General features: G+C 42.8%; 1 protein-coding gene across 4 annotated transcripts in view; it reads left to right on the forward strand.

Annotated features, from left to right (window-relative positions):
* The first annotated feature begins 17051 nt into the window (after positions 1 to 17051).
* PIEZO2 (piezo type mechanosensitive ion channel component 2) overlaps positions 17052 to 25879 on the forward strand; it is a 348935-nt gene continuing 340107 nt past the window's right edge. For all 4 annotated transcript variants that reach the window (XM_080684987.1, XM_080684989.1, XM_080684988.1 and 1 more), the window contains exon 1: positions 17052 to 17988. In XM_080684987.1, coding sequence (XP_080541113.1) covers positions 17925 to 17988 — 64 coding nt within the window. In that variant the 5' untranslated portion in view covers positions 17052 to 17924. The remainder of the gene's footprint in view (positions 17989 to 25879) is intronic.

Below are 25879 nucleotides of genomic sequence, written 5' to 3' on the forward strand. Positions count from 1 at the left end.
AAAGGTGTCTGCTACAGGTGCTACTTTATTTACTCATTAAGCGTTTTGAGCCCTCTACCACCACCGTTTCCCCTTTGTCACTCATCCCGCAGAAATGTGGTGGTCATCTTTAACTCTTCTCTGCCCTTCACCTTTCTTATTCATTCATCTTTCTTCCCGGTTTTAACTGGAATCTTTTCCATAGTCTGTTTCCAAGATCAACCCCACTCCATATGGTTGCTAGGAAAACTTGTCTGACCCTCAAACAGATTAATTCACACCTCTCCGTGACCTCCACTTGGCTCCTCTGTCAGCGGGTCTGGTTCTCTCACGTGACTCCGGAGGGCTTCACTACTGCTGGCCGTCCCTCATGGCAGGTGGTCTCCAGCGACAGAGCCACCCTCATCCCCCAAGCACGCTCTTTTATGTCTTTGCTGATAATGAACTTTTGCTAGATTCCCCACTCTGTCCTTCACAACTCAGGTTAAACCTTTCTTAGCCTTGTCCTCCCGCCCATTCCTAACAGCAAAGAGCTCCACTGCAGCCTCAGCGAAATCAGAGTGAAGAGTAATTGCAGCATTTATCATAGCATTTTGCCACTGGGTCACATACGCCTTTTCTCTGGTAATCATCGGCTCCTTGAGGATAGGGGACGTCTGTGGTACCAGAGACACTGATTTTCAAATCCTGATTCTGCTCTTGGCTATGCATGATGTCTGATCTCTTCCCTCTGAATGACAGCCTCTGCAGTCCGGGGGTGATGGCACCTACCTGCCTTGCAGAGCTTTTGTTAGGACTAAATGAAACAATAGAACACATTTTTTAACTCACTGCCTATAACACAGCAACAGCTCAAAAATGATATTTTTTTTCATATTCATATTCCAACAGAGTGCATGACAAGTCCTTTATCGAACATTTATTCATTCAACCGCTATTCATTGAGTGTCTACTATGTGCTAAGCACTCTACTATGTTCTGGGTATGGTGCTGAGTAAGACACAGCCCTTAACAAAAGGAGTTTAGGATTGAGGAGTGGGAGGGACAAGTAAAGAGGGAGTTACAATTGTGTGAGAGCAGTTACATAATGCAGCTCGGGGTGTGGGGCAGGTGTACTTAACTGCCAATTATGAGAGGGGAAGGAGAAGGCTGCTCAGCCGCAGTAGGTACTCAGTGAATGTTTCCTGAACGCTATGCGTGTTCCCGATGTTTTTAATTAAAAGAACACAGGATGAAGGAGTCAGGCTTGTTTGTGGCTTTGTGGTATTGCTAATTTGGTGCCTTTTTAGTTCCTTCTTGGGGGCAGTCCAGTTTTTCTATTTTTCAAGCTGTAATGCCTGTTTGATGCTTCCAGGGGGAATTTCCTGACCTGGACATTGAAGAGGTTATTTCAGGACTGATGTTCCAAGGAAAACGCATTATCACCTGATGGTTCTCTTGAGCTTTGTTCAGCTTTGCACTGACTTCTGATGGTTTTCGCAGGAGAAGTGGGGCCTGGGATGATCTGAGTCATGTGGAATCGCTTCAGTTGGCAATCCAGAGACGCGCGAGGGAGGAGGGGAGAGACTCTGCCAAACATCATGGAATTTACCAAGTGGCATAGCCTGAGAAATACACATTCCAAGAGACACTTAATATTAACTATTCTGGATTGGGGGGCACTTGCCAGGATGTGTCTGGGGCCTAGGTTACAAATCGTAAGTTGCTATTACAGGTGTAAGATATTATGGAAAGCGGGTCTGTATTCCAACAGTTATACTTAAAGGTTTCTAAAGCTCTAGCTATCGGAACTGAGGAATTGTTTTGAAACTTTCTATCGCTCCTTGTTGCAAACATGCAGATAACTTTAGTCCTCTCCATAAACCTAGTGAATCAACTTTCTATATAAGACTTCTCTTGTAAAATACCATTTGACGATAAGGTTAGTGTATCATAGATTGACTCTTACATGTTGAATAGATTGAGTGTAGCTACATGGCACACAGGACACCCTCAGGCAATTTTTCAAGGCATTTTGGTTGGTTTCTAAGGTTACTTAATGCCTCTCCTCCTAGGCTGGTTACTCGCTGTGACTTCCTAGCATATCTAGGGCCTTCAGGACAAAGGCAGGGCCAGAGAAGGGGGGGCCTGAGATGCTAGCATGGATGATGCCATATACTGCACATGTGGCTGCCCCTGGGTTCAGTGATACTGCATATTGACCGGAAAGTGGCAGTGGGACAGAGAAGGAGGGAAACCAATGGAGAGGCAGAGGAGAGGTGGGACTAGAGAACAGAGAGGGATGTGAATGGAGCAAGGATGGCTCTCTCAGTGAATAGCACATAGCCCACGAGGCCGGGATGTAGTGGCAACTTAGTTTTTGCTTGCTGATTTCTGTGTCTCCTGAGCTTTATTTGTCTTTGAAATATTTGAGGAAATATTTCCTTCCATAATCTTTTTTTATCGGAACAATCTCAGGCACTTTTTTCTGTTCCACCGCACTCAATTCAGAGGCTGAATTTCAACATGGCAGAGAGCTGTGAACTGGGACCAGAAGGGAGATAGAAAATGGGAAAAGGCAAATAAAAAGTGTGATGGGGAATTATGTGGACATTTTATAGCAAGGGAACTTTAAAGCTAGGAAGAGCTACTTTTTATATTTGTTGAATTTCCAAATTCATGTTAATTTATTACAATGGTTTCACTGCCGTGGTATTGTTTCTCTTTTTCTTTGGGAAAAATGGGATGAAAAATAGTTTTCTACTCTTTTTCTTGGCTGCAGAATACCATAATACAATTACAAGACTGTAAAAATATGATGGCACATACCATAGCTCTGTAATTACCAAACCAAAATGTTAGGTGCACGCCAGGCTTTGCAGTCACAAATCGCTGCATAGTTCTCACCAACTTCAGAAACCTCTAAAATAATTCTAATCTGTTAAACTTTTTAAAGTTTTAGAAGTCAGAAGAAGCTTTACTTTGGCTATAAATGAGACATATGAAAAATGTTAGTCACTTTACAATATGCTTAAGCAAAAATTACATAAACTGAAAATTCAGACATTTTAGTTTCACAGCTTTCTAAAGTCTATATATTTATGGGACGTGTTTTTCCCAGAAAATTTAATGCTGTAAGCAGTTTGTCACTTGCACACAACTAAATTAAAAGCAAATATCCTAAAGTGAATGACAAAAACATTGTTTTTATATTGTTTCTAGAATTAATTAATACTTAAAGGAGACCTTTATATTTTTCACCAACTTTTCAAAAATTTCATACACAGAGAAAAAGGTGAAAGAATAATACAATAAATATTTATGTATCCATGGCATAGATCGAATAATTTTTCATGCTCACTATATTTGTCCCCCTTCTATCTATATTTATATGTCTATATTCCTATATTATCTACATCTATTTTCCCTACATACCGATACAGATATAATAGATGTAATATATAATATAGATAGGTATAGATATGGATGTAGATATAGATAGAGTTGTTGCTATTAATCATTTGAAAATAAATTGCAGACATCATGAAACTTCACTCCTAAATAGCTAAATAGTTCAGAGGCATCTCCTAGGAGTCTGGTTCTCTTCTATAATATAATTATTGTATCTAAAAAAAACACCTATAACTTAAAATATCATCTGATATCTAATTCATATTTAAACATACCCAAAAGCCCAGAAATGTCTTTTATCTCCTTTCTCGTGAACCAGCATTCCATCAAGGTCATGCGTTGCATTTGGTCATGTTTTGTCTTATAAAATGTTTCACTGCCATTTGCAACAGCATGGATGGACCTTGAGAAAATTATGCTAAGTGAAATAAGTCAGTCAGAGAAAGCTAAGAACCATACGATTTCACTCAGATGTGGGCTATAAAACTGAAATGCATAGACACAGACAACAGTATGGTGGTTACCAGATGGAAAGGGGTGGGAGGATAATAAAGGGTAAAGGGGGCCAAATATATGGTGATGGAAGGCAATTTGACTGTGAGTGGTAGGCACTCAATGCAATATGCAGATAATGTATCATAGAAAGTAACACTTGAAACCTATATGATCTTATTAACCAATGTCACCCCAATAAATTTAATAAAACATAACAAAAATGTTCCATCCTCATTTCGGATGTTCTATATCTGTCTAGTTGGCTCCTTGTGGTATAATTTAACAGGCCATGCTATTCCTTCAATTTTATTTAAGCTGGAAGTCTCAAGGCTTCATTGTATTCAGTTTAAGTAGTTCAAGGTGATGTTGGGTCCTTCATATGCCATTGCATTAGGAGGCACGTGATATCAGATTATTTCACTAGTGGAATTAAACCTGATGTCTTGGTTCAAGCAATGACAGATATTTCCATTCTCTTTTAGCAATTGGCAAATAATCTTCCAGGTGATATTTTGGAAATGTCCTCTTCTCCAACAACTTCCTTTCCTCATTTCACCTCGTTGCTTTAGATTCCATTAATGATTCCTGGGCAATAAGTGTGTGTGTGTGTGTGTGTGTGCGCGCGCACTTTTGTGTTTGCGTAAAATGGTGATTTTCAAATCCCAACACTTCTTTTATATTTACCATTGTTTGTATATTTTTATACATAAAGAAAAAAATTTTCTTTCTAGCCTCCTATTTTTAATTTTTTTTGAGTTATAGTATCGAGCTGTTATTTATTTATTTGGTTTGTTAAATCCATTCTGGTGATTATTTTACTAATGTTTAGAATTCCTGAAGCTGATGGGGGCGGAGCGTCCTTCAAACTTTCTCCTGGGTCCTTTTCTGAGCATTTGCTTTCTAGCACAAGATATCACCGCTCACTTTGTAGTTTGTTGCCTCAGACCTGGAGTCAGCTATTTCTTCTCTAAGTCAGGATTCCTTCTAGTGGGAAATGGTTCTTAGAAAGCATTTTTTTTCACACCTCTTGGCTATTTGTATGTCTTTTTATGGGAGTGGGATGTCTATTAAGAACCTCTGCTATTTTTTTCTTGCTACTAAGTTCTTCGAGTTCCTCATATATTTTGGAAATTAACTCCTCTTGTATTATGATCTAGAAAAGAGACATGGCCTTTTCTTTTTTTAAAATGAAAATATTTTAGAAGGAACATACAAGAAAACATGGAGTGGAGTGTTCTTCACAATTAAGCATGTATATGAGACAGGGAGAAGAGACAGAGGGGGTTTAGAGGGTAAAGTTCATGGAGGTCAGAATTAGAGAGATGGGATGGAGACAAGGCCAACCTTACGTATTTTCCCAAAGTTGTCTCCTTGACCTGTGTGCTGGTAACACTCTCTGGTCCAGCTGAGTGATGGCTTTCCACAATCGTAGTGTGGGCAAATTCTCACACTTTTTTTTTCCCCGATGGCAGATATCGACCTACTTTGAGCCCAGTTTAAGTTCCTAGATTACAAATATCATATGGGCAGGAATATTTTATTTTTGTGTCTCCATAGATGTCTTTTCTTCTTGGTGGATAATAAAATAAATTCATGCCCCTTAATCTTTTTCCCCCATTTGCAAAGAATTGTTTTCCTAGTGTCTGTACTTATGAGATCCTATCATAAGGCAGGCGTTTATGGTGAGCAGAACAGACCGTCCCCTTCCATGGAGGCTCAGGTGTGCAGGAGCTTGTCTCTCATCTGCTTTAGTGATTATCAGCCGGTGTGTGGTGCAGGCAGTGCTGCCACATGCACCTGCTTAGCAAGGGCTCTGTGGGTTTCCTGTCTCTGCTTTTTGCTGCATGCAGTGAGGCCAGCAGGGGGAGCACCTAGGAAAATCAGGACTTGATGTTCTCATCTCTCACCCAGATGATAATGAATAATTACAAAGCAAGCAAAACAGTCGTGGAAAGCTTCAGGAAAAATACTCAATAGTGAGTCTGAAAGTGTTCATTTTTCTGACTCAGTTGCTTTGTGCAAATATAGCTATTCATACCACATGATTTCAAAGTATTCTACACAGTTCACCTCTTGACACAAGCTACAAACAAAAGTGTAACCCACGCTACAAACATTAAGTGTTTACCATGTACTTACTTAAGCACCTTACATGAAGTAGCTCATTTAAATATCAGCATGACATAAAAACATAGCTGCTATTTTGATGAGGAAACTGAGGTTTAGAGGGGCGGACAGTCCCCTAGCTAACAAGGGGTAGGCCAGGGTTCATTCCCAGGCCTGTAACTCCAGGGCCCTGGTCCTTAATCACTGCACCACACTATCTCCTCAAACACTGAGTCAGAATGTTTTCTGTGCCAGTCACTCTGCTGGGAACTGGATAGGAATGATGAACAAAAACACATGTTTGTAGCCCTCACAGGGCTTGCAGTCTTGGGTGATAGACAGATGGGAATAAACATACACACACACACACACACACACACACACACACACACACACACACACACACACACTTTTAAATAGTGAAAAGTGCTATGAAGAAAAAGAACATGCTGCTGAAAAATTGAATAATGAGAGGATTGGGAGAGAGAATGGAAGTTATGGGTTGGGCAGTGGGGGGGGGATTCTCTCAGGAGGTGATCTGAAGCTGAGGTTGAAAAATGAGAAGAAAGGCACTCACAAGAAGACAGGGACAATGAGCTTTTTGGAGGAGAGAAACCATATATATGAAGCCTTAAAAAAAAGAACTTGCTGTTTTCATGTGGAGTGAAATCAAAACCATTTGCCTCGGTGAAGGTCCAAGGCATTCAGCCAATATCAATGTCCTTTTCTAATCCTTTTTAATATAGAATGTATATTAGAAATCATAATTGCCATTGGCCTAGATTCATGACTACTCTGTAAGGGGGAGTTGTCAAACCACATTTGGGCCACCATATGGGACAAGATTGGCTGCAACACATTCCACCAGGATGGTCTAACAAAGCATCTGTCTGAATCTTGCAGGGGAGTAAAGCTGACCTGGTCGGTGACTGTCTACTTGGGCAAGGAAAGGCCTGACATAAGTATTATGAGGAAATGCACTAAGTTAAGGAGGACAGAACACTAGCTCTGTGACACAACACCTTTTTGGGGGGCCTAGAGTGCATGCTAGGAGGAATGACTTCTTAAAGGTCCTACACTGGACTGGACATGGGCACAGAGACTCCATGGTTCACCAGTGTGTGTCCAGAGCCAAGGACAGTGTCTGAAATACAGCAAATGTTCAAACAATTGATTGCTGCATAAGTGGATGGGTAGAATTTAGAGTAGTGGAGAGAAGAGGCAGAGGAGTTCCGCCATGTACTTTGAGAACAGAGGGAATGTCATAGCTTTTATTGAGCACCTTGTTTACATGACTGGCCGATTTATTATTTTGTTTTATTAGTTTGTTTATTGGTAGCCTGTATATGGGTTTGTTAGAAAAGGAGGGAAGATGTTTAGGTGAAGAAAGAATGATTCCTTCAAAATATGTGTTCTGAGAGAGACCCCGCTGCTCTCAGTTTTCTGGTCACCGAGAGCCACCAGGAGATGTTCTCAGCACTGGCCTTTACCCCTCACCAGGCATGTCTAAAGACTGGCTGCGAGTGGACCCAGCTGCTCCTTTCTCCGAGCATGGTCTTTGCTTGAACGGGGGCCACCTCTCCAGGAAGGTTATGCTCCCATCACATGCCCTGGATGGCTCACAGCTAGTGCCTAATGGACACTCTCTTAAAGTGGGACTATCTCTGTGATGCCATTTGCATTTCTGAGTGTTCCTTGCAACCAGACTGACTAGTCTCTATCCCTCTGTTGGAGTCCCCATCCTTCCTCAGCTTTTCTCCCCTGCCCACCTGCTTCCCGGCCCCATGTTCTCCTGAGGGCGTGCTCAGCCTCAACCAAGCACTTGCACCAGAATCCCCTCAGGCTCTGCTTCTAGGACACCCTAAGGCAGCCAGGGTTCATCATTCTTCTTCTTCTTATTATTTTTTAAATTGATTTCAGAGAGGAAGGGAAAGGGAGAGAGAGATAGAAACATCAATGATGAGAGAGAATCATTGATTGGTTGCTTCCTGCATGCCCCCTACTGGGGATTGAGCCCGCAATGCAGGCATGTCCCCTTGACTGGAATCAAACCAGGAACCCTTCAGTCCGCAGGCCGATCAAGTCTCCTTTTCTAATGCACAGTGTTTACTGGTCACTGGGAAATATTGCTTCCAGCTGCTCTCTACACTTTCCTATTCTTTTAAATTGGCATTTCCTTTCTTTAATATATTAATATCTTCAAGCAGGGTAGATCTTGTTGGCTTATGCCTTATTTTGTGCACTAAGGGTGCTGTTGCATATTTCTGACCTCATCAACTTTCTGTTGATCTTATAGTTAGCCCCTGAAGAATAATCATGATCCAATCATTGTCATGTGCTGGGGAGAAAGCTCACTTTTACATCTACTAATACATAGGTTTGAATTTCGTTGGTTTCCCATTTCATTTCTGGGAGCAAAACTCTGTAAACACTTTCATTAAATAAGAAATCAAGGAAGTAGAATTTTGTTACAATAACTTCCTATAAAAGGTATGTGTTATTTTAAAGATCACAAGAACCTGCAAATTGATTTTCTTACGTATGACTTGTGTAGTGGTATATCTATGCACAGAAAGCGTGTCTACTTGCATGGAAAGGATATTCCAATCTCTGGCTCTCAGTGAAGTGGTAAACTAGAAACTTTTGTCTGCCTGCATTCCTACCTACCTCCCAGGAATGATTTTCAAACTAATGAGATAATGTCTGAGAAGCACTCTGAGCTCTTAAGAGAAAGGAACAAGATAAATGCAAGGTATCATCATTATAGACACTGTGTTCAGCTTAACTTTCACATTCTGGGAAAATGATTAGGCTGCGTTTTCCTTTCCAGTAGTCCTTTCCCAAAGTGGCCAGGGCCTTGATTCCTATACATATTGTGAGTTTACTGTTCTCTCTGGCCACACTGCACTTGTACCATTTTAACAGAATAAAAAATGCACACTTTTAAGTAACTTGTCTTAGGTTGTACAACTTCTAAGGGCACAAGCTGGGATATGAATATAGATCTGTTTAACTTCAAATCCCCTCCACCCGCCCTCCACACTCTTATGTTTTTACTGTAGAGGATTAGACATAACTTCCTTAACCTCCCTGATTTCATGGTGAGGGAAAACAGCAAAAAAGTTAAGGAGATTAAATAACACTGTAGCAATTCCATCTTTGGCAGGTACATTAAAAGGAGTCCTGAAATTTACATAGGATTCCTTAAGAACAACTGCTCCTTTTAACCATAATTTTTAAATAACAATTGCTATCACATTTTATAGTTAATAATTTATTTCATGGGTGAAAAATAGTACTTCATTTAAAATCTTTCTGATCTTGGTTTTTAGTAAGGTGGAGTATTTTCCCGTGTCTTAGTTTCTTTTCTCCTGGGTAGATTTCATGATTTAAACAATATGGACAGCAACTGCAACTCACTGTCATATATGTTGTGAATATTCTCCTCAGTCTGTTGTTTTCTTTTAGTTTATATTTTCATGATGCGACTTCTATTATATGCTTATTTTGTTATTGACTTTAAAAAATATAATATTTTAGCCAAAACCGGTTTGGCTCAGTGGATAGAGCGTCGGCCTGCGGACTGAAGGGTCCCAGGTTCGATTCCGGTCAAGGGCACGTAACTTGGTTGCGGGCACATCACCAGTAGGAGGTGTGCAAGAGGCAGCTGATCGATGTTTCTCTCTCATCGATGTTTCTAACTCTCTATCCCTTTTCCTTCCTCCTGTAAAAAATCAATAAAATATATTTAAAAATATATAATATTTTAAAACTTTATGAGTAGTTTTGTGTGGGTCTAGTCTCTTAAAGGTGGATGTGGTGAGAGATAACGGGAAGACTGAGGTGTGCTTGGGGTGAGGGTACCAGGAGGTAATTTATTGGACCCAAGCATGCTATCAGGGAAACCTTGAAATATAGTTTTTATCTTGGCAGGCTATTTAGAGCAGAACCCAGAATGCCATACTTGGATCCTAAGCAGGTAAACTATGCTAGTTTGTAATCATATGAGTGGTTGGGATTTTCCTTGGAATGGAGCTAGATGTCCATGTGAACCAACACTGAGAACCACACAGATGGAGAAGCGTTGCTGAGTGAGGGGCCCGGGAAATGACACTTACTCATCTGGAGTGGCTTCATGGGTGTGCCCCTGACAAGTCGCAAAGCCCACCCACCACCAACCATGGCCCCAGAAAGACCCTGCACTTGGTTTAATGCTCTGCTATTTCTGTCTCATAATTTTAAGTAATTTTATATTTGAACATGTGGTTTGCAAGTGAAGTCCACAGGACAGTGGAACATGACATGAGCAAAGGACAGACATGCAATATACGTGTCTGCTATTCCTTGCCACTCCATGCCCGTGAACACAGAATCCCAGGAACCCCACTATGTGAAGGAGTTCAAGGCAAGTGTTCCCGATGACCAAGGAAATGGGGGAGCACTGACAACCCCCAGAGGCCACACTTTCTGTTTGAACAGGAATCTGCTTTGAAGAAAGAAGGAAGTGGTATTGTCAAAGCCATTCATGACCAAGGAATTCTATCCATCATATTCTTTCTTATTCATGTTAGAGTAAGTCCTTACTTAATGTCGTTGATAGGTTCTGGGGCTTTTAGCAAAATGACATATAATGAAACCAGTGCTGCCATAGGCTAATTGATATAAATAAGAGTTAAGTTCTCATAGCCTCTCATCAATGTTATAAAAATGACAAAATGACATCGGACGAAATGCCATTACTCGATGATCTGCTGTACTTTCCTAGTAGTCACTGCTTATGGGAAAATGATGGTATAGAGCCGTGGTCGGCAAACTGCGGCTCGTGAGCCACATGCGGCTCTTTGGCCCCTTGAGTGTGGCTCTTCCACAAAATACCATGGCCTGGGCGAGTCTATTTTGAAGAAGTAGCGTTAGAAGAAGTTTTAAGTTTAAAAAACTTGGCTTTCAAAAGAAATTTCAATCGTTTTACTGTTGATATTTGGCTCTGTTGACTAATGAGTTTGCCGACCACTGCTATAGAGGGAAAGAGAAAAAACGGACAACCCATAGTTTCTTTTCCTTTGAGTCCTTTCTTATTCTCAGTAAGCTGAAAGTGGAGAGTGTTGGTAGAAACTGAAGAGTGAATTAAAAACAGTTGAATTGGTTTTGTGCAGCATGTCAACAGTTTTGCTTAGAACAAAATATGAATGCACATGTGAGCTACAAAATATGATTCCAAGGATCTAGCAATTCTTCATATGAATTCATTGCTCTTATATTTGCATTTAAATCTGGCATTGCAGAATATAAAGATTTGGGTTAAATTCATGCTAATAATTTAAATAATTTTCATTTTTCTTCACATAGAACAGCATTAAATGAAAAAATAAAAAATGCTATGGCAATTTGAGAAGACTATGGAAAAAAGGGAAAAATTTTATATTTTAATACCCTTAGCAGAACTTTTTCCTGCCTTTTGAACAAGGAATCCCCATTTTAATTTTCCACTGGTGCTCACAAATTGTGTAGCTAGCCCTGAATTCATCAAAGTTGGGAGATGAATCTTAGGGCATCTCAAAAAGTTGTTACTGGTTTGAGCTGTATAATATCAGAAACTTGTATTTTGGAAAAATGTTTTATACCATTCATGGTTTGTTCATCTTTAGATGGCTGTGTCATGAAGGTAGTGGCTATGTTGGTCTGCTCACTGCTGCATCATTTCTGAACCCATCAGCAGATCATTGGCTGCAATAATTTATTGATCGTGCTTGCTTTTTCAATATACTTTTAGCCAAAAGGTGGCACTGCAGGAGAATAAGTGAATGAAGCTTCAAATTGTTGATTCAAGTCATTGAATGGGATCCGTGAATCCCAATTATAGGTTAATGTTAACAACTAGAAATAACCAATTCCAAAACTTGTAAACACTCACATGTATACATACTTTTGAAATCTCTTAAGGAGATTGATGAATGAAAATCACTTAGGCTTACTAAGCAAATTAACATTTCTATGACCATTGAAGAGATCCTAACGGAGATCCAGCAAATACAACTGACATCCAAATCAGTCTGAAGTGTGTATTTATTTAAATGAATATCTATTAGTATACTTACAAGGAGGATTTCCCTATTTCAGTGGTTATAGGTAAAGAAAAAACTTGTATACCATTATTGCTTTAAGACTAACTTCCTTTGAATTTCATTTCACTGCTTACTTGTTCCTGAAATTCCAGTTCCCTTCTTAAAACTCCTCCTACATTTTGAAAAAACTTTCTGGATGAAATGATATTAAAACCACCAGCTTCTTCAAAAACCTCAGGACCAAACACACAGAAAGCAGCTAGACAACCCCTGAGATAAAAATCTGCTCATGGTGTTTGCTGTGAATAATGAATGGCAGTTTCCATATTGTAGTGTCAGCCATCTGGGCGCCTGTGTGCCCAAGGCAAGTCACCAACTTCAGCAGAGCACCCTCCCCACAAATTCACAATCTCTTGGCTTATGTGCCAATTTTACAAAAAAATAAAATAAAATTATGTATACTCTTTTATTTTCACGTGTGATCTTTGTTACCCAATTAAGGGTGTGTGTTTTTGTGTGTGTGTGTGTGTGTGTGTGTGTGTGTGTGTGTGTGATGGAAGCAAATAAATAAAATACTGTTTATTTGGAAACAATATTTTGCACTATACCCTGATTTTTTTATTGGTTTATTTTATAGAATAATTTTGTCCATGTCCTGAAAGCCTACAATCTAATTGGAAAAATAAGGCACATACACACCAGTTAGCTGATTTTTCAAGGTTCTTAACAGATACAAATGAGCAATCTGCTTCAGACCCTGGATCCATATTACAGCTCAGTAATTGTAGTTCAAGATGTGGTATGAACTTGATGTTACCCAGCAGGAAGTTATGTGTAAGGGCCAGGTGTCAGAGCCAGTGAAGGGAGAAGTACACGAAGGGTTTGGTGCATTTTCTCTGTGGATGACTGTGGGAAAGGTTGTATGGTAGGTAAACTCTTTAGCAGAAGTGTAATAAGATGATGTCTCCTACAAATTATTAGAAGTTGTATAGTTTTTGGAATTTAGAGACCATGAAAGTACGTCTGCTGTAAACATTACATTAACAGCTTTAAAAAAAAAAAAAAAGTGCAACCACAGAATATATTAGCAAAGGAAGAAAGGCTTTCATTCCGCTTCCAAGTTTTTTCAAGTATAAGAACCAAAAACGATGTGGCTCCTAACTCAAATAACCTCTAAACAAATATTGTTACTTACAAATGAAAACATAGAAATGTATATATCTAAAAATGTTAGTTTCTACCGGTTAGATGGTGCCCAGGGATTTGGGCAGATTTCAGTGGGAGAAGAAAATGCCAGGTTGACAAATTTTTCATTCCTTCAGGATATCCCATTTTGTCAAGTTACCATTTAGATACCCCTGAATTCTCCAAAAAGAAGCTGACAAAGTATTGGAGAGAATCATAATTGACATGAGACTGGAAAAGTTTATTAACTTTGTGTTTGCAAGCATACTAGAGAAAATTATCACTTGGTACAAAGCCGGTGATTCTGAACGATTTTGTCAAATGGTGCAGCATTAAACCAAGGTCAGAAAAGAAAAGCTAAACAGGTGAGAAGAAATCCATCAAGGCACAAAGTGACATTTTTTAATGGCTAAAACTCAGACACTTAAGAAAATATTTATCACTCAACTGTGCCACAGTTTTTAAACATATTACAAAGAGCCAGTGTGTCTTTCTGAATATAAGGGCAGGCTGCTGTGTTTCAGCAGAACCATTTCAGAAATGTAGGACCAGCCCTTGTTTTCCAATGGGAACAACAACAAAAACAATAGCAGCTAATGTTTATTGAATTATTATTATGCACCAGGCACTTCTCTAAGCACTCTATAAATTAATAGCACTCCATACTAGATAGGTTTGATTACTTTTCTCAAGTTACAGATGAGGAATCCAAGGCACTATAATGTCAATAGTGATCAAGAGAAGCCATTCATTGTCCTTGTAGACGCAGACACAGGTGACTGCAGCTTAATTCATTATCAGTGCTTAACTTGAGGTCATGTGCCTTTAGTACTCATCAAATATCCAAATAATATGTTTATGAGTATTCTATGTAGTTGATTTTCTTCCTGGAGAATTTTCTACCTCATAGCAGATTTTGGGCAATATCATGCTCAGATTGAGGATGAAGGTCACTAGGCATCAGGACTACTGAGCAATGGGACCAACATCCTAGTGGGCTGGACAGTCCTCAAAAACAAACCTGTCTAGCCCTAGCCAGGTAGCTCAACTAAGTTGGTTAAAGCGTCATCTCAATACACCAATGTCATGGATTTGATCCTCAGACAGTGGACATATCAGAGTCAACCAATGAATGTACAAATAAGTGGAACAACAAATTGATGTCTCTCTCTCTCTCTCTCTCTCTTTCTCTTTCCTTTCCTCTCTCTCTAAAATCAATAAATAAAATTTTAAAAAACACACACATATGACATACAATTTAAAATAAACAAAACAAATCTATCTAGACAGCAAATGCTGCTCCTCAGATTAGGGAAATTTTAGGGTAAAACAGCCCTTGTAAAGACAATGTAATGCCACTGGCTACTGATATGCATATTTGTGTCAAACCCAGTGTGAAAATACAGTTCCATGAAGATGGATCTGTTTTGGTGATGCTAGTTTTGAAAAACAATTGCATGTTGCCGGAATTGTGATATGTGAATGAGGACAGTACTCTATTCCAACAAAAAGCTCCCCAGGTGACTGTGACATGCAGCCTGGATGGAGAACCCTAGATGGGTATAGCCTAGACAACTGAAACCCCTCTGAAAAACTAAACAGCGATACTGACATTTAACGTGGCAGAGCAAGCAAGAAGCGCATGTGATAAGATCACCTGTCTGCTGTATCTCCTGCTTAAGCATCCAAGAAATCTAGACAGTTGTTAAAATGGGAAACCTCCTGAGAACATGACAACATATTCAGAAAAAAACCTAAGGATTCATGTATTGATGCAATGTTATTTAAAAAATCAGGAGGGCTTTGGAAGCTCTTAATTAGGTTCCCAAAACAAGTTGTACCAGAGACAGACCACCACCTATGAACACCAAAATGCTAGACTCCTGGGAGAATGAGTGTAGGTTTACGTCAGGCTTCTACAAAACACAAAACATTTCCTGACACTAGACAGTAATTTGCTAATAATTAAGTTCCTATCATCTCTAGCCGTACTGTTGGGTTTATGATTATGTTTGGGATTTAGATATCTAAGCTCCTTGAGGACTCCAGAACACATAGATGATCTAAGTTTTAAGTTGTCGCTATAAGATTTCACTGCCTCTAGTCTTCATAAAAAACAAGCAATGGTTCACAGTTTACTTGTCATTCTCAGAGAATTTCTGAAGGCATGAGCTCAAAACACAAGCTTATTGTATCTCAAAAAGAAAAGGGAGGTGAACATATAGAACTGTGAACCCTCAGGGAAAAAGACACCTATTTCGAAACACAACAGAACAAACACACACACAAACAGGCCTAGTGGCAATTTTTGTACAGGGGCCTCTCATGCATCCTGCAGTTCACAGAGAAGCCTGTGCTGAACTGCCTGCTGCCTACTTGCACTGTGTTTCTGCCATCTGATCCAGTCCATATAAAGGAGTTCCTGGAATCCTATTTCAACCAATAGGACTGAGGTTTTCCCCATCCAATCAGAGCTGTGCAGCTCCTACCAATGATAGCAGTTCCATTCTGACTAATCAGAACAGTGTGTTTTGGACCAATCAGACTGTGAGGATTTGGACTCTACATTTGCATGATACCAATCAGGGACCAGGGGCAGGGACTTCTGTCCATGTAAGCCAGCTTCCCCCACCCACCATACTCTCTTTCCACTGAAGACTGCCTCTCCTTGGCTGAGCTGAAATACCAAAGAGGATGTCTCACCAGAGAAGGATGTCTAGTCCAGAGGGGGCCTGACCCCAGGGCTACCTCATATTCATGCTATAGCACAATTGAGCTGTTTTGCACTAAATAGTTTCCTTCTTCACGGCACCCTAAATTGGGGATTCCTGTTGGCTTTGAATCCGCACCACCCACCATGGGTTGACAGAATCGAGGTTTGCATACTATTCATCATCAGACTTTTCCCTAGTTTCAGACCAATACAAGCCCAGAATGCTGGTGCAAAATGGAAATCAAATTCTTCCTCTTTTGTTCTGTTGATGCAAATGCCAATTCTGAATGGTCCTCTCCACAGATTGGAAGGTCTTCAGGTTCTGGTCCTGAGGATCCCGCAGGTGCTTCAGCCCATCTCCCCCACTCTTGGGTAATCGTGAAATAAGGGACCCAGGCACACTGACCTCTCCCAACTGGAACCAGATTTCTCTAGATCTTACCTGGAAAACAAGCAAGAAAAAAAAAAAAAGGAGATTATTGGGAGAAATGGGGAACTACATGCTCTTTCCCCAAAGCCATGACAAACAACAAAACAACCTGAGGCAAAAACAAGATGACCCCAAATGTGCAAAGTGGATGCACTTCTGAACCATGATGCCCATTCTTGGAGATTTGGGATTTCCCAGAGCCTATTGAGAGTTGAAGCTTCTCACAAGGTTAAAGATGGACGGGGTCACTGGTCTGGTGGTATTCTTCTTAATCAGTACAAGTGGGTAAGTGTGGTCCTAGCATGAGTGACAGTACTACAAAGTTGTGCAAACCCTGACTGCTCTCCTGCTGCGCTGGTGCATAAGCATTATAGGGTTCCTTGGGTTTGGGTAAGCTCAGGAGCACGACCAGATGCCAGGATGTGTGCCTTAGGTGCCTGCAGAATGACAGGACCCAGCAGAGCTTCGGGTCGGCAGGAGTGAGCAGTGGTGGAGGGTGCAGAGCACCCACGAGCGAACCATAAAGTCCACCAGACTGGAGAGGCCTGGGCTCTCCCTATGTGTCCGCGCCGGGGTTGGAGACTCGCCCACCGCGCCCAGGCACTGCGCCCGCCTCGCGTGCCGCGCAGGGGCGGGATCCCCACGCGCCAGCTCCGTCCCATTGGTCCTGGGCCACGCCTGTCCCCGGGAGAGGCCTCGAAAGTTTCATTGAAGGTGGAGAAGTGCGCGCCCGCGGGGTAGCCTGGGCTGCGCCACCAGGGCGAGGCTGCACCGCGGCGGGCGGGGGTCGCGCTGGCATCTGGGCGGCGCTGGGTTTTTATTTTATTTTTTTAAAATTGAGGCCGTGGAGGAGGGAGTTGGAGCCTGATCCACTCCTTGTGAGTTCGTCTCGATTTCTGCCCACGCTCGCACAATTCTTTTCTGGTGACAGAGGGATGGTTCTGTGCGCCTGGTAGCTCCCGCCCGGGTCTCTCCAGCTCGAAACTGGGAGGCGCAGAGGCTGAGCCACACCGCCACCCGGAATCCGCCGCGGCGCCGCTCGAGGGGCCCGCAGGCAGCCCGGGGCCGAGGGTCGCGCAGCAGGCTGCGTGGGCGAGGGCCCGGCCCGGCTGCAGAGGTACGTGGGCTTCAGAGGGGATTTCTCGAAGAAAACTCCCCTGCCGCCCCTGAGCAACGCCTCGGGAGCCAGGCAAAAGCGTAGTCCTTCTCGCCCCCTTCCTCGCCGCGCCGCCTCCCAGGACCCTCCCAAAGTGCCTCGGCGCAGGGCTCCGGACCGGCCCACCCGCGGAAGAAGCCGCTGCCGCTGGACTGGGGAGACTACACTTCATGGGCCGGCCGTGGAGGGCCGGGCATCTGGGGAGGGGGCTACCTAGAGCCCTTTGAGGATCAGCCAAGAGCCAGGAGCGCACCCTCGGTGCGGACAGCGCGGCGGTCCCTCCAAGGCGATGACCGAGCGGCCTCGAGCCGCCGGCAGCAGGAGGCCCTAGGCGGGCATGGGCCTGGCATCCCGGTTCTAGAGACCCTCGAGACTCGCCCCTCTGCTCGGAGTCGCCAGACTGTCGCGATGGCCTCGGAAGTGGTGTGCGGGCTCATCTTCAGGCTGCTGCTCCCCATCTGCCTGGCAGTAGGTGAGTGCGGTCCACTCGCCCAGGTTACTTGGGAGGGTGAAGGGGGCTCCTAGGGATGGGGGCGGGCTTCCTGGCAATCCTTAGTGAAGGGTTCTAGTGTTCTGGGACTCTCTTCCGGAAGCCCGCGCCGAGGTCCCGGGGCCAGCGGCGTCAGACCCGCACTGTCAGCGGGGCTCCTCTCACTTCCCGCGCCCGGGCGCACTGTCGGGGCTCTCCTACAGGTCCAGCGGCAGAGTCCGGGAGACCCGTAGGCATGTGCTGGAGACTGTTGGAGTTAGTCAGATGTGGAATTTCCTTCGTGGAGTGCTCACTGGTACACAAAGAATGCAGACCTGGCTGCAAAGCGGTTGGGTTGTAGACCCCTTCCCAGTGCAGCGCGGGATCTTTCTAGAGTCCCCTGCTGCCGGTTCCCGATGCGCGTAGATGCACACGGTGCAGCCGGAAGGCACTGAGGCCATCTCTCCCCGCATATCCCAGAACTGTGACGGAAGAAGTACAGGAAAACAGAGCCCTGAAGTTGCTTACTTTCTTTTACTTCCACAAAAGCCCCTACAACAAAAAGGTTGGATGCTGACACTACCGAGGACTGAGACCCTATTCCGTCCAACAGGCGCCGGCCCTTTCAGGTTTTTAAAGGGATCAAAAGCCGGATTGCCTCTCCCTGGGACTGGCGAGGGTTACGGGAGCTCAGTCACGGATTTCACTCTTTCTCTGGGGCTGGGAGAGTGTTGCAAGCAGCTGGGCATCAGGTCTAAAGACACTGGCAGCGTGCTTGGAGCGAGAGAGATCCTGTGTTTCTCCTCTGATAGACGGTGGTGCCTGTTAGATTGGAGCCCGTAAGAATGACTGACAGCTCCTACTTTCCCTTTCCCCTGTAGACTTAGAAAACAGAACCATTTACAAAGAGACACGGTCTTCGCAGAAAAGACCACCTTTTTACATTTGCCAGAGGCTGAGGACTCAACATCACACCGGTGTTGTTTTATTTGCCCAAGTAATCAATCTAAAGAGGGGTTCTATGGTGTGTTGTGAGGGTCAGTCCCAGCTACCCGGAGGATTTTGTGATCGGCATGAACACTGAGTGAGGGAAGCTTTTGGAGGACGCCAGGGCAGCACACCCGCGGGAAGTCCAGAGGGCGCTCAGATGGGCAGCGCGCGGCTGTGGCCTCTAGTGTGCCCTTTGAGTTTCCAGGCAGGACCATTTTGCCGGGATCTTTGCCCTTAATAACCACGCATGTAGATGCGGAGGGCAGCTTCCAGAAAGCTGAAGTGGACCCCTAGGCCAGCTGGTTTAAGTTTGAAGAAAAAGGGCTTTGGAAAGCCACTGGGGAAATCAGAGCCGGGCTACTTCTGGTTCATTACACACAGGTCGGCACGTCATGGTCTGGGGACCATCTATATATCTGAAGCGCCTGGCACATTTACTATATGCCCAATGGAAGCGAGTGCCCCAGTTAACAAGGGCTTCTCCTCCCACAGCCCCTTGCTCCTCACCTCTCTCTCTCCCCTCTCCCCCCCTTCCCCTTCCCCTCCCCTCATGGCCGGGTGGCAGCACCTGGTGACTGCCAGAAGAATTAGGCTGGTGTGACTTGCACATCTAGTTGAGTGAAAGAACAAAAGGATTTGCCCACTGATCGCCGGAGACCTTGCCCTGAGCTTAGGCTCTTGCAGTCCGCCTGCTCTGGATGCTCTGCAGCCACGGTTTGGGGGCCTTGTCATTCTGACTAATGGTTGGTGGTCAACACCACAAAGCCCTTCTGTAGGACTGTGGAGCTCTGCCCTCCGGAGGGACCTGGGAGTGCCGCACTCCCAGATGAGGCGCCCCAGGTGCAAGGCTTGGGCAGGCGGCTTAAGAGCGGCCCAGAGGGAAGCTCCCAGGGGCGCTGGGCGAATCAGGCACCACTGTCCAGCAAACGGGGTCCCGACTGGTCCGGCCCCTTTCCTCCGCCCCTCCTGGCTTCTTCCTGGGACCCCATGGGCCCCGTGCAATATTCACACCTTTAGGCTGGGGTCCAAGAGTAGGCTTGCTCCGAGCCCTCATGTGCGCTCCGCGGTCCGGACCTCCCGGGATCTCCTTCCAGGGATTCAAAGATGACAGACCCCGCCCGCCTGTCATCCTGCTGGGGCTTCAGGGACAGCTGGGAATGGGACCGGCCAGGACGAGCCTTGGCCGCCTTCTCTTTCTAGCTCATTTCTCTGGATTCTCTGGCGTTTTCTTTGCTAACCTGAGAGGCTAACCTCACTGCGTGTGCCTGTGTATGTGTGTGTCTGTGTGTGCGCGCGCGCGCGCGCGCGCGAACTCGCGTGCCTTATGATGATGGTATTATCTGCAGTCTCCAAGGGTCTGCCTGTTGCTCTCCCATGGTTCCCCGCCCCGCCTCGCTTTGTGTAAAGGTGAAAGGCACCTGGAACTTAGCTCCCTGACTGTAAGGGAGGAGAGCTCCTGGGAAGAACAGAGGACTTATCCCATCCCATGGCCCATCCCCTCACTTGTTGGTTGCTGCTTGGGAAAGACAACCCACTTACAATGATCAATGATACCTGATGCCTTCTAATCTGTGTACTTGAAGGGACAAAAGGGGGCTGGGCAGTTGTGGCCTGATTTGAGCATTCATTTATAGAGGAAGTGGATATTTTCAAGGTTATTGGAGGGTTTTCAGGTCTGCCTACTCCCCAGGTGCTCCTAAATCAAATATTCAGGTTTTCCTAATATCCTGGACATGGAGAGTGCAGTGATCTGTTTGCCATTAGAATCGATTTTTACATTTTAACCATCTATTTTTATATCTGGGCAAGGCGGCCTTCAAAGCCAACACTTTGAAGAAGCTTATGTATTTCACTTTAAACCCATTTGTCTAACATCATTGTTGAAAAAATTCTGCAGATTCTCCAGCCTTTTCGCCTAATGATGGATGTTAAAAATTAACTGCTATTGTGTTTAATCTGAGCTTAATATTTCCTTTCTTTTTCCCGGTAAAATAAATTTACAGAAATGTGATAAGTGGCTGAGGGCCTCTATTATGCAGGTGTTTTGTGGCTCTTGAGTGTTAAAAGCCTGAGAAAGCAATAATATAATATAACATGTTATTTGCCACTCAAAATCAACATCCAGTGATAGATTTTCCCATTCAATAGAAACTAGAAATGTTAAAGATCTCCTAAATTATCTCTGACTACTTGGGTAGCCATTCTGACTTTTTTCTTCAAATAATACATTTAAATTAATACCCAGAAAAAACTTTTCATAATATCATGCAGTCTTGAATAATTGTTGTGATATCTGATCCTTGTTGAGCACTTTAGAAATATGTTTACGTTTATTTTATTTTAGCTTGATCCCACTGTCCCACCCATTTTTTAAAAAATATATTTTATTGATATTTTACAGAGAGGAAGGGAGAGGAATAGAGAGCTAGAAACATCGATGAGAGAGTAACATCGATCAGCTGCCTCCTGCACACCTCCCACTGGGGATGTGCCCGCAACCAAGGTACATGCCCTTGACTGGAATCGAACCCGGGACTCTTCAGTCTGCAGGGCGACGCTCTATCCACTGAGCCAAACTGGCTTTGGCTATCCCACCCATTTTTAAGTGTATGATCTCAGTCTGTTCTTGGGAATGGATTGGTGTATTTTTATTCACATGCTCCTGACCCAGTCATTCCATCTTGCCTAGTGATGCTTGGCGTTCCCTTAATGTCTTGCCTAGAAGAGATGACAACCATTTTTAGGGATGCCTGCTTGGACAGAATAGATTGGTCCAGGAGGGGCCAAGCCATGGTAGCTTAAGCATCAATAGCTTATGCCTTCCCCCAAATGAAAGGACCAGAGTTAGGAGAAGACAAAGCCCAACAGGAGACTGTGTAACAAACAGAAAGAATCAGCCAACTAACTAGTATTCTGAAAAAAAAATCACACTTGGATAATAGTGTAAATACAGGAAGAATCTCTAAAATTCCCTTTCGAGGTAGTTGGATTAGAATTTGAGCAAAAATATGGAGTCATTTTTAAAATATGTATAGGTATGGCTATGTAAACATCATTTTCTCTCTATTGTTTAATATATTGTCCTCTATGTAACATTTGTCATTTTGAAATCGCATTTACACCCCCCCCACACACAAGAATTCACATGGAGCCTGCTCAGAAGCCTCTGGCAAGGCTCTCAGGGTCAGGAGCTTTCAGTCACTGAAGGATGCGCTCACAGCATTTAAAGTCACTTTCTTTTCTGTCACACCTCCGTGGCCTTATATAGGTAGATAATATTTATCACTTTCAGGAAAGTAAAAATGGAAAAGATTTAGAAATCTGTAGTCTAATTTTAAAATAAAATATTTTATAAACAGAGATGGGCATTGTCACTTTGTCAGCTGGGCAATGGATGTTGGAGCTGTGTGTCCACCTTGTCATGGGTATGTTGCTTTACAAAAAAAAAAAAAAAATCTTGCTCATAGTCAGAGGTAAGTAGGATGCTTTAAATTTTACCTTTGGGGGAGGGCTCTTGCAGAATATATAATTTTTGTTTACCTTGTTTTATTATATAAGATGGTAATGTTTTCTGATTAAAACTGCTATTTTTGAATTCTCATTTTTTTTTTGCTATATTGGTAGGTACAAATATGCATTACACTAGGGTATTATAGATAGGCATATTTAAACCTTTTTTGTATACAAATTTTACCTTATGACTTGGCAATTTCACATCCAGGCTCTGCCCTTTACTGTGTGAGCATAGTTGTTTTGTTGCTTCTCTTTTCTTTCTGTAAAATGGAGATATTAACATCTTCTTTAGATGGTTGCGAAATAGTGTGCATTACACACCTTATATAATGCCTGACACTCTGCAAGTGCTCAAAACAGCAGGTATTATTATTGCATTTATGAAGATGAGTAGAAGAGCAGGGATGCTTGAGGAATGTGTTAGCAGAAGTTAACGAACCAACAGGCAGTAACATGAATCATAAGGAGACGGATACTTAACTACCTGGGACTTATCTGAAAGCAATTTAATACCTTTCTAGAGCCAAATTATGCTACTGAAAATTGGGGTATGTGTGGCAGGATTATTATTATTGTTTAGTAGTATTACTCATTATTTTATGTATCTGCAGTTGTATTATCCTATATAATAAAAGGTTAATATGCAAATAGACCAAATGGTGGAATGACCAGTTGCTATGACGTGCACTGACCCCCAGGGGGCAGATGCTCAATGCAGGAGCTGCTCCCTGGTTGTCAGTGCGCTCCCACAGGGGGAGTGCCACTCAGCCAGAAGCCAGGCTCATGATTGGCAAGTGTAGCGGTGGTGACAGGAAGCCGGCAGTCAGACATCCCCCAAGGGCTCCTGGACTGCAAGAGGGCACAGGCGGGGCTGACAAATCCCCCCAAGTGCACAAATTTCATGCATTGGGCCTCTAGTAGTTAAATAATATGTACTCCCTAGAACTATACTGCCAGTGTTCAATTCTGTCTTTATGACACTATACCATAATTTTCATAGTTTTTATTTAATACTAGAGGCCCAGTGCACAGACTCGTGCACTGGTGGGTTCCCTCAGCCTGGCCTGCTCCCTCTCACAATCCGGGACCCCTTGGGGGATGTTGGACTGCCAGTTTCAGCCCGATCTCTGCAGGCCAGGCCAAGGGACCCCACCGGTGCATGAATCCAAGCACCGGGCCTCTACTATGCATATAAGATCTTTGGTTAATCTCTTCTCGCCCTCCCCATTTTCCTCTGAGATTCATCAGTCTGTTCCATGTTTCCATGCCTTTGTATTGAGCATCTGCCCCCTAGTGGTCAGTGTGCATCATAGCTACCAGCCAAACGGTTGAATGGTCGCTTAGGCTTTTATATATATAGATGATTTTATTTATTTAACTATTTATACGGTGTCCCAAAAATGTATACACACAGTTTGAATAATTATAATGGCGGTGTTTATTAAAAAGCATTTCATTTTCAAAATTGAGCTATCAGCTGTTAAAGTGTGTATACATATTTTTGGGACACCCTGTATTTTCACATGACATTTTCCTTTTAGATTCTGTGCTACTAATGGTTAATTGTATATGAGTTACATAGTCATAAAATATAGCATTATATTTTTTCATAAATTTTCAGAACTTAGAATTGTGTAAGTGCACCTATATATTTAAGAGCAACTGAATAAAAACAATATGATGACATAGTCTGTATAACATAAAACATTAAATTTTGTAGATTTAAACAGTTGTTTTGTGGACTAGGAATCAAGTAAACAAAATAAAGCATATTTCTCATTGAATTGAGGCTAAACATAAAGCTGTGCTGGGAAATATTTTGCTGAGAGAGAGAAGCCTATATGAGGCTTATCACAGTCACACTCCACTTGGCCTTTCAGACCCATCAGGACATGGCAGGATCAAGAAGGATGAGGAGGAGACTTGAAGTAACATACTAAATATCTATAGAAAGAGTACATCATACATACAGCTTTTTAACTATTTAATGATTTTGAACTGCCCAATAATTATCCAATGGGCATAGAATATGTAGCTAAGTTATTATTTTTTTTAAATTTAAGAGTGATAACATACAATTTTGCATTATTTAAAATTTTGGGTGTACCTTTAAAGTATATATAATAGCAATTTAAAAATGTTTTTCCAGGCTCCTGCAGAATTTACAATTTTTGTTTGCCTTTGTTTTATCATATAGGATGGTGATGTTTTCTGATGAATAACCTGATATTTTTGAATTCTTTTTCTTTTTTTTTTCTGTATTGTTAGGTATAAATATGCATTAAACTAGATTATTATCGATAAGCATACTTAAACTTTTTTTGTATACAAATTGCAAGTTTTAAATATATTTTCCAAAAAAAAAAAAAAAAAAAGAATGGATTTTGTTTTATCTGTGTGGTTAGTTCTGGCTTTCTGTTGCAATTTCTCCAGACATCTGGGGGGTAAAGATTTGCTAACTCTTTAACTGCTCTCTTAAGAAGTTTTTTTTAAAATTCTATTACACAAACTCAGATAATTCTCCCCTCAGTGTTTTTGCCAACTCTGAACTCTCCACTCCTCTCCCTCTTCTATTTAGATTTGACTCTGTAAACACCAAGCATCTTATCGTCCACCTGCATGCTTCTCTGGTGTGCACCTTGCAAGCTTCCCCTCTGCTCTTAACCTGCCCATTTACAACAGTACTGTTGGTGCCACTGCGCCTTGGGTGCAGGCACTGTCCAAATCAAGTACCTCATTCATAGACAATCCTCTAGGTTTGTCTTTGCTCTTTATCTTGGTCAACAGCAGTGTTTCCTTGGGTTCACATCCTGTGTGTCCTGCAGTGTTGGAAAACCTCAAGCTTACTTCTTGGCTTCTTCACTTCCTCCCTGTGTGCTGAGCCAGAAGTGCCTTCATCAGCTCAAAGGCCTCCAGGATCTATTCTGCAGTTAAGAGGACTTGGGGCTTTACTCGGTGTCAATTCCATTCCAGCCTTTGCTAGTCAAGGCAGAAATTATTGCTACCCGCCCAGCAAGTTTGTATTCTTGTCCTGGTAGCAAGTAAATTCTTTTCCTCAGTTGATGGATGGCCCTTTCAGCCGGTTCTAAGCAAAGATAATCCTGTTTTTTCACAAGTTCTCTTTTCAATATAAATTTCTTAGGGTAATGGGGCTTAGATAAAATAAATTGTATATCTGTACATGATAGTTAAGCTGTAGGTGAATCGAAGCTGGGTGCTGTGCTATAGGAGGTTTCCCAGGGAGGCCATCACTGCTCAGCTATCTTGCAGCTGTTGCATTCATCCCTGTGGTTCAAGATTGCTTGTTCCCATATCTGTGTCAAGCTGAAGGATGGAAGCTGCAAACCCAGACGGGACAGTCTTTCCTCACCTTCTAAGGACACAACCTGGA

The sequence above is a fragment of the Plecotus auritus genome (genome assembly GCF_963455305.1).
Source record: "Plecotus auritus genome assembly, chromosome: 8".
Lineage (NCBI taxonomy): Eukaryota > Metazoa > Chordata > Mammalia > Chiroptera > Vespertilionidae > Plecotus > Plecotus auritus.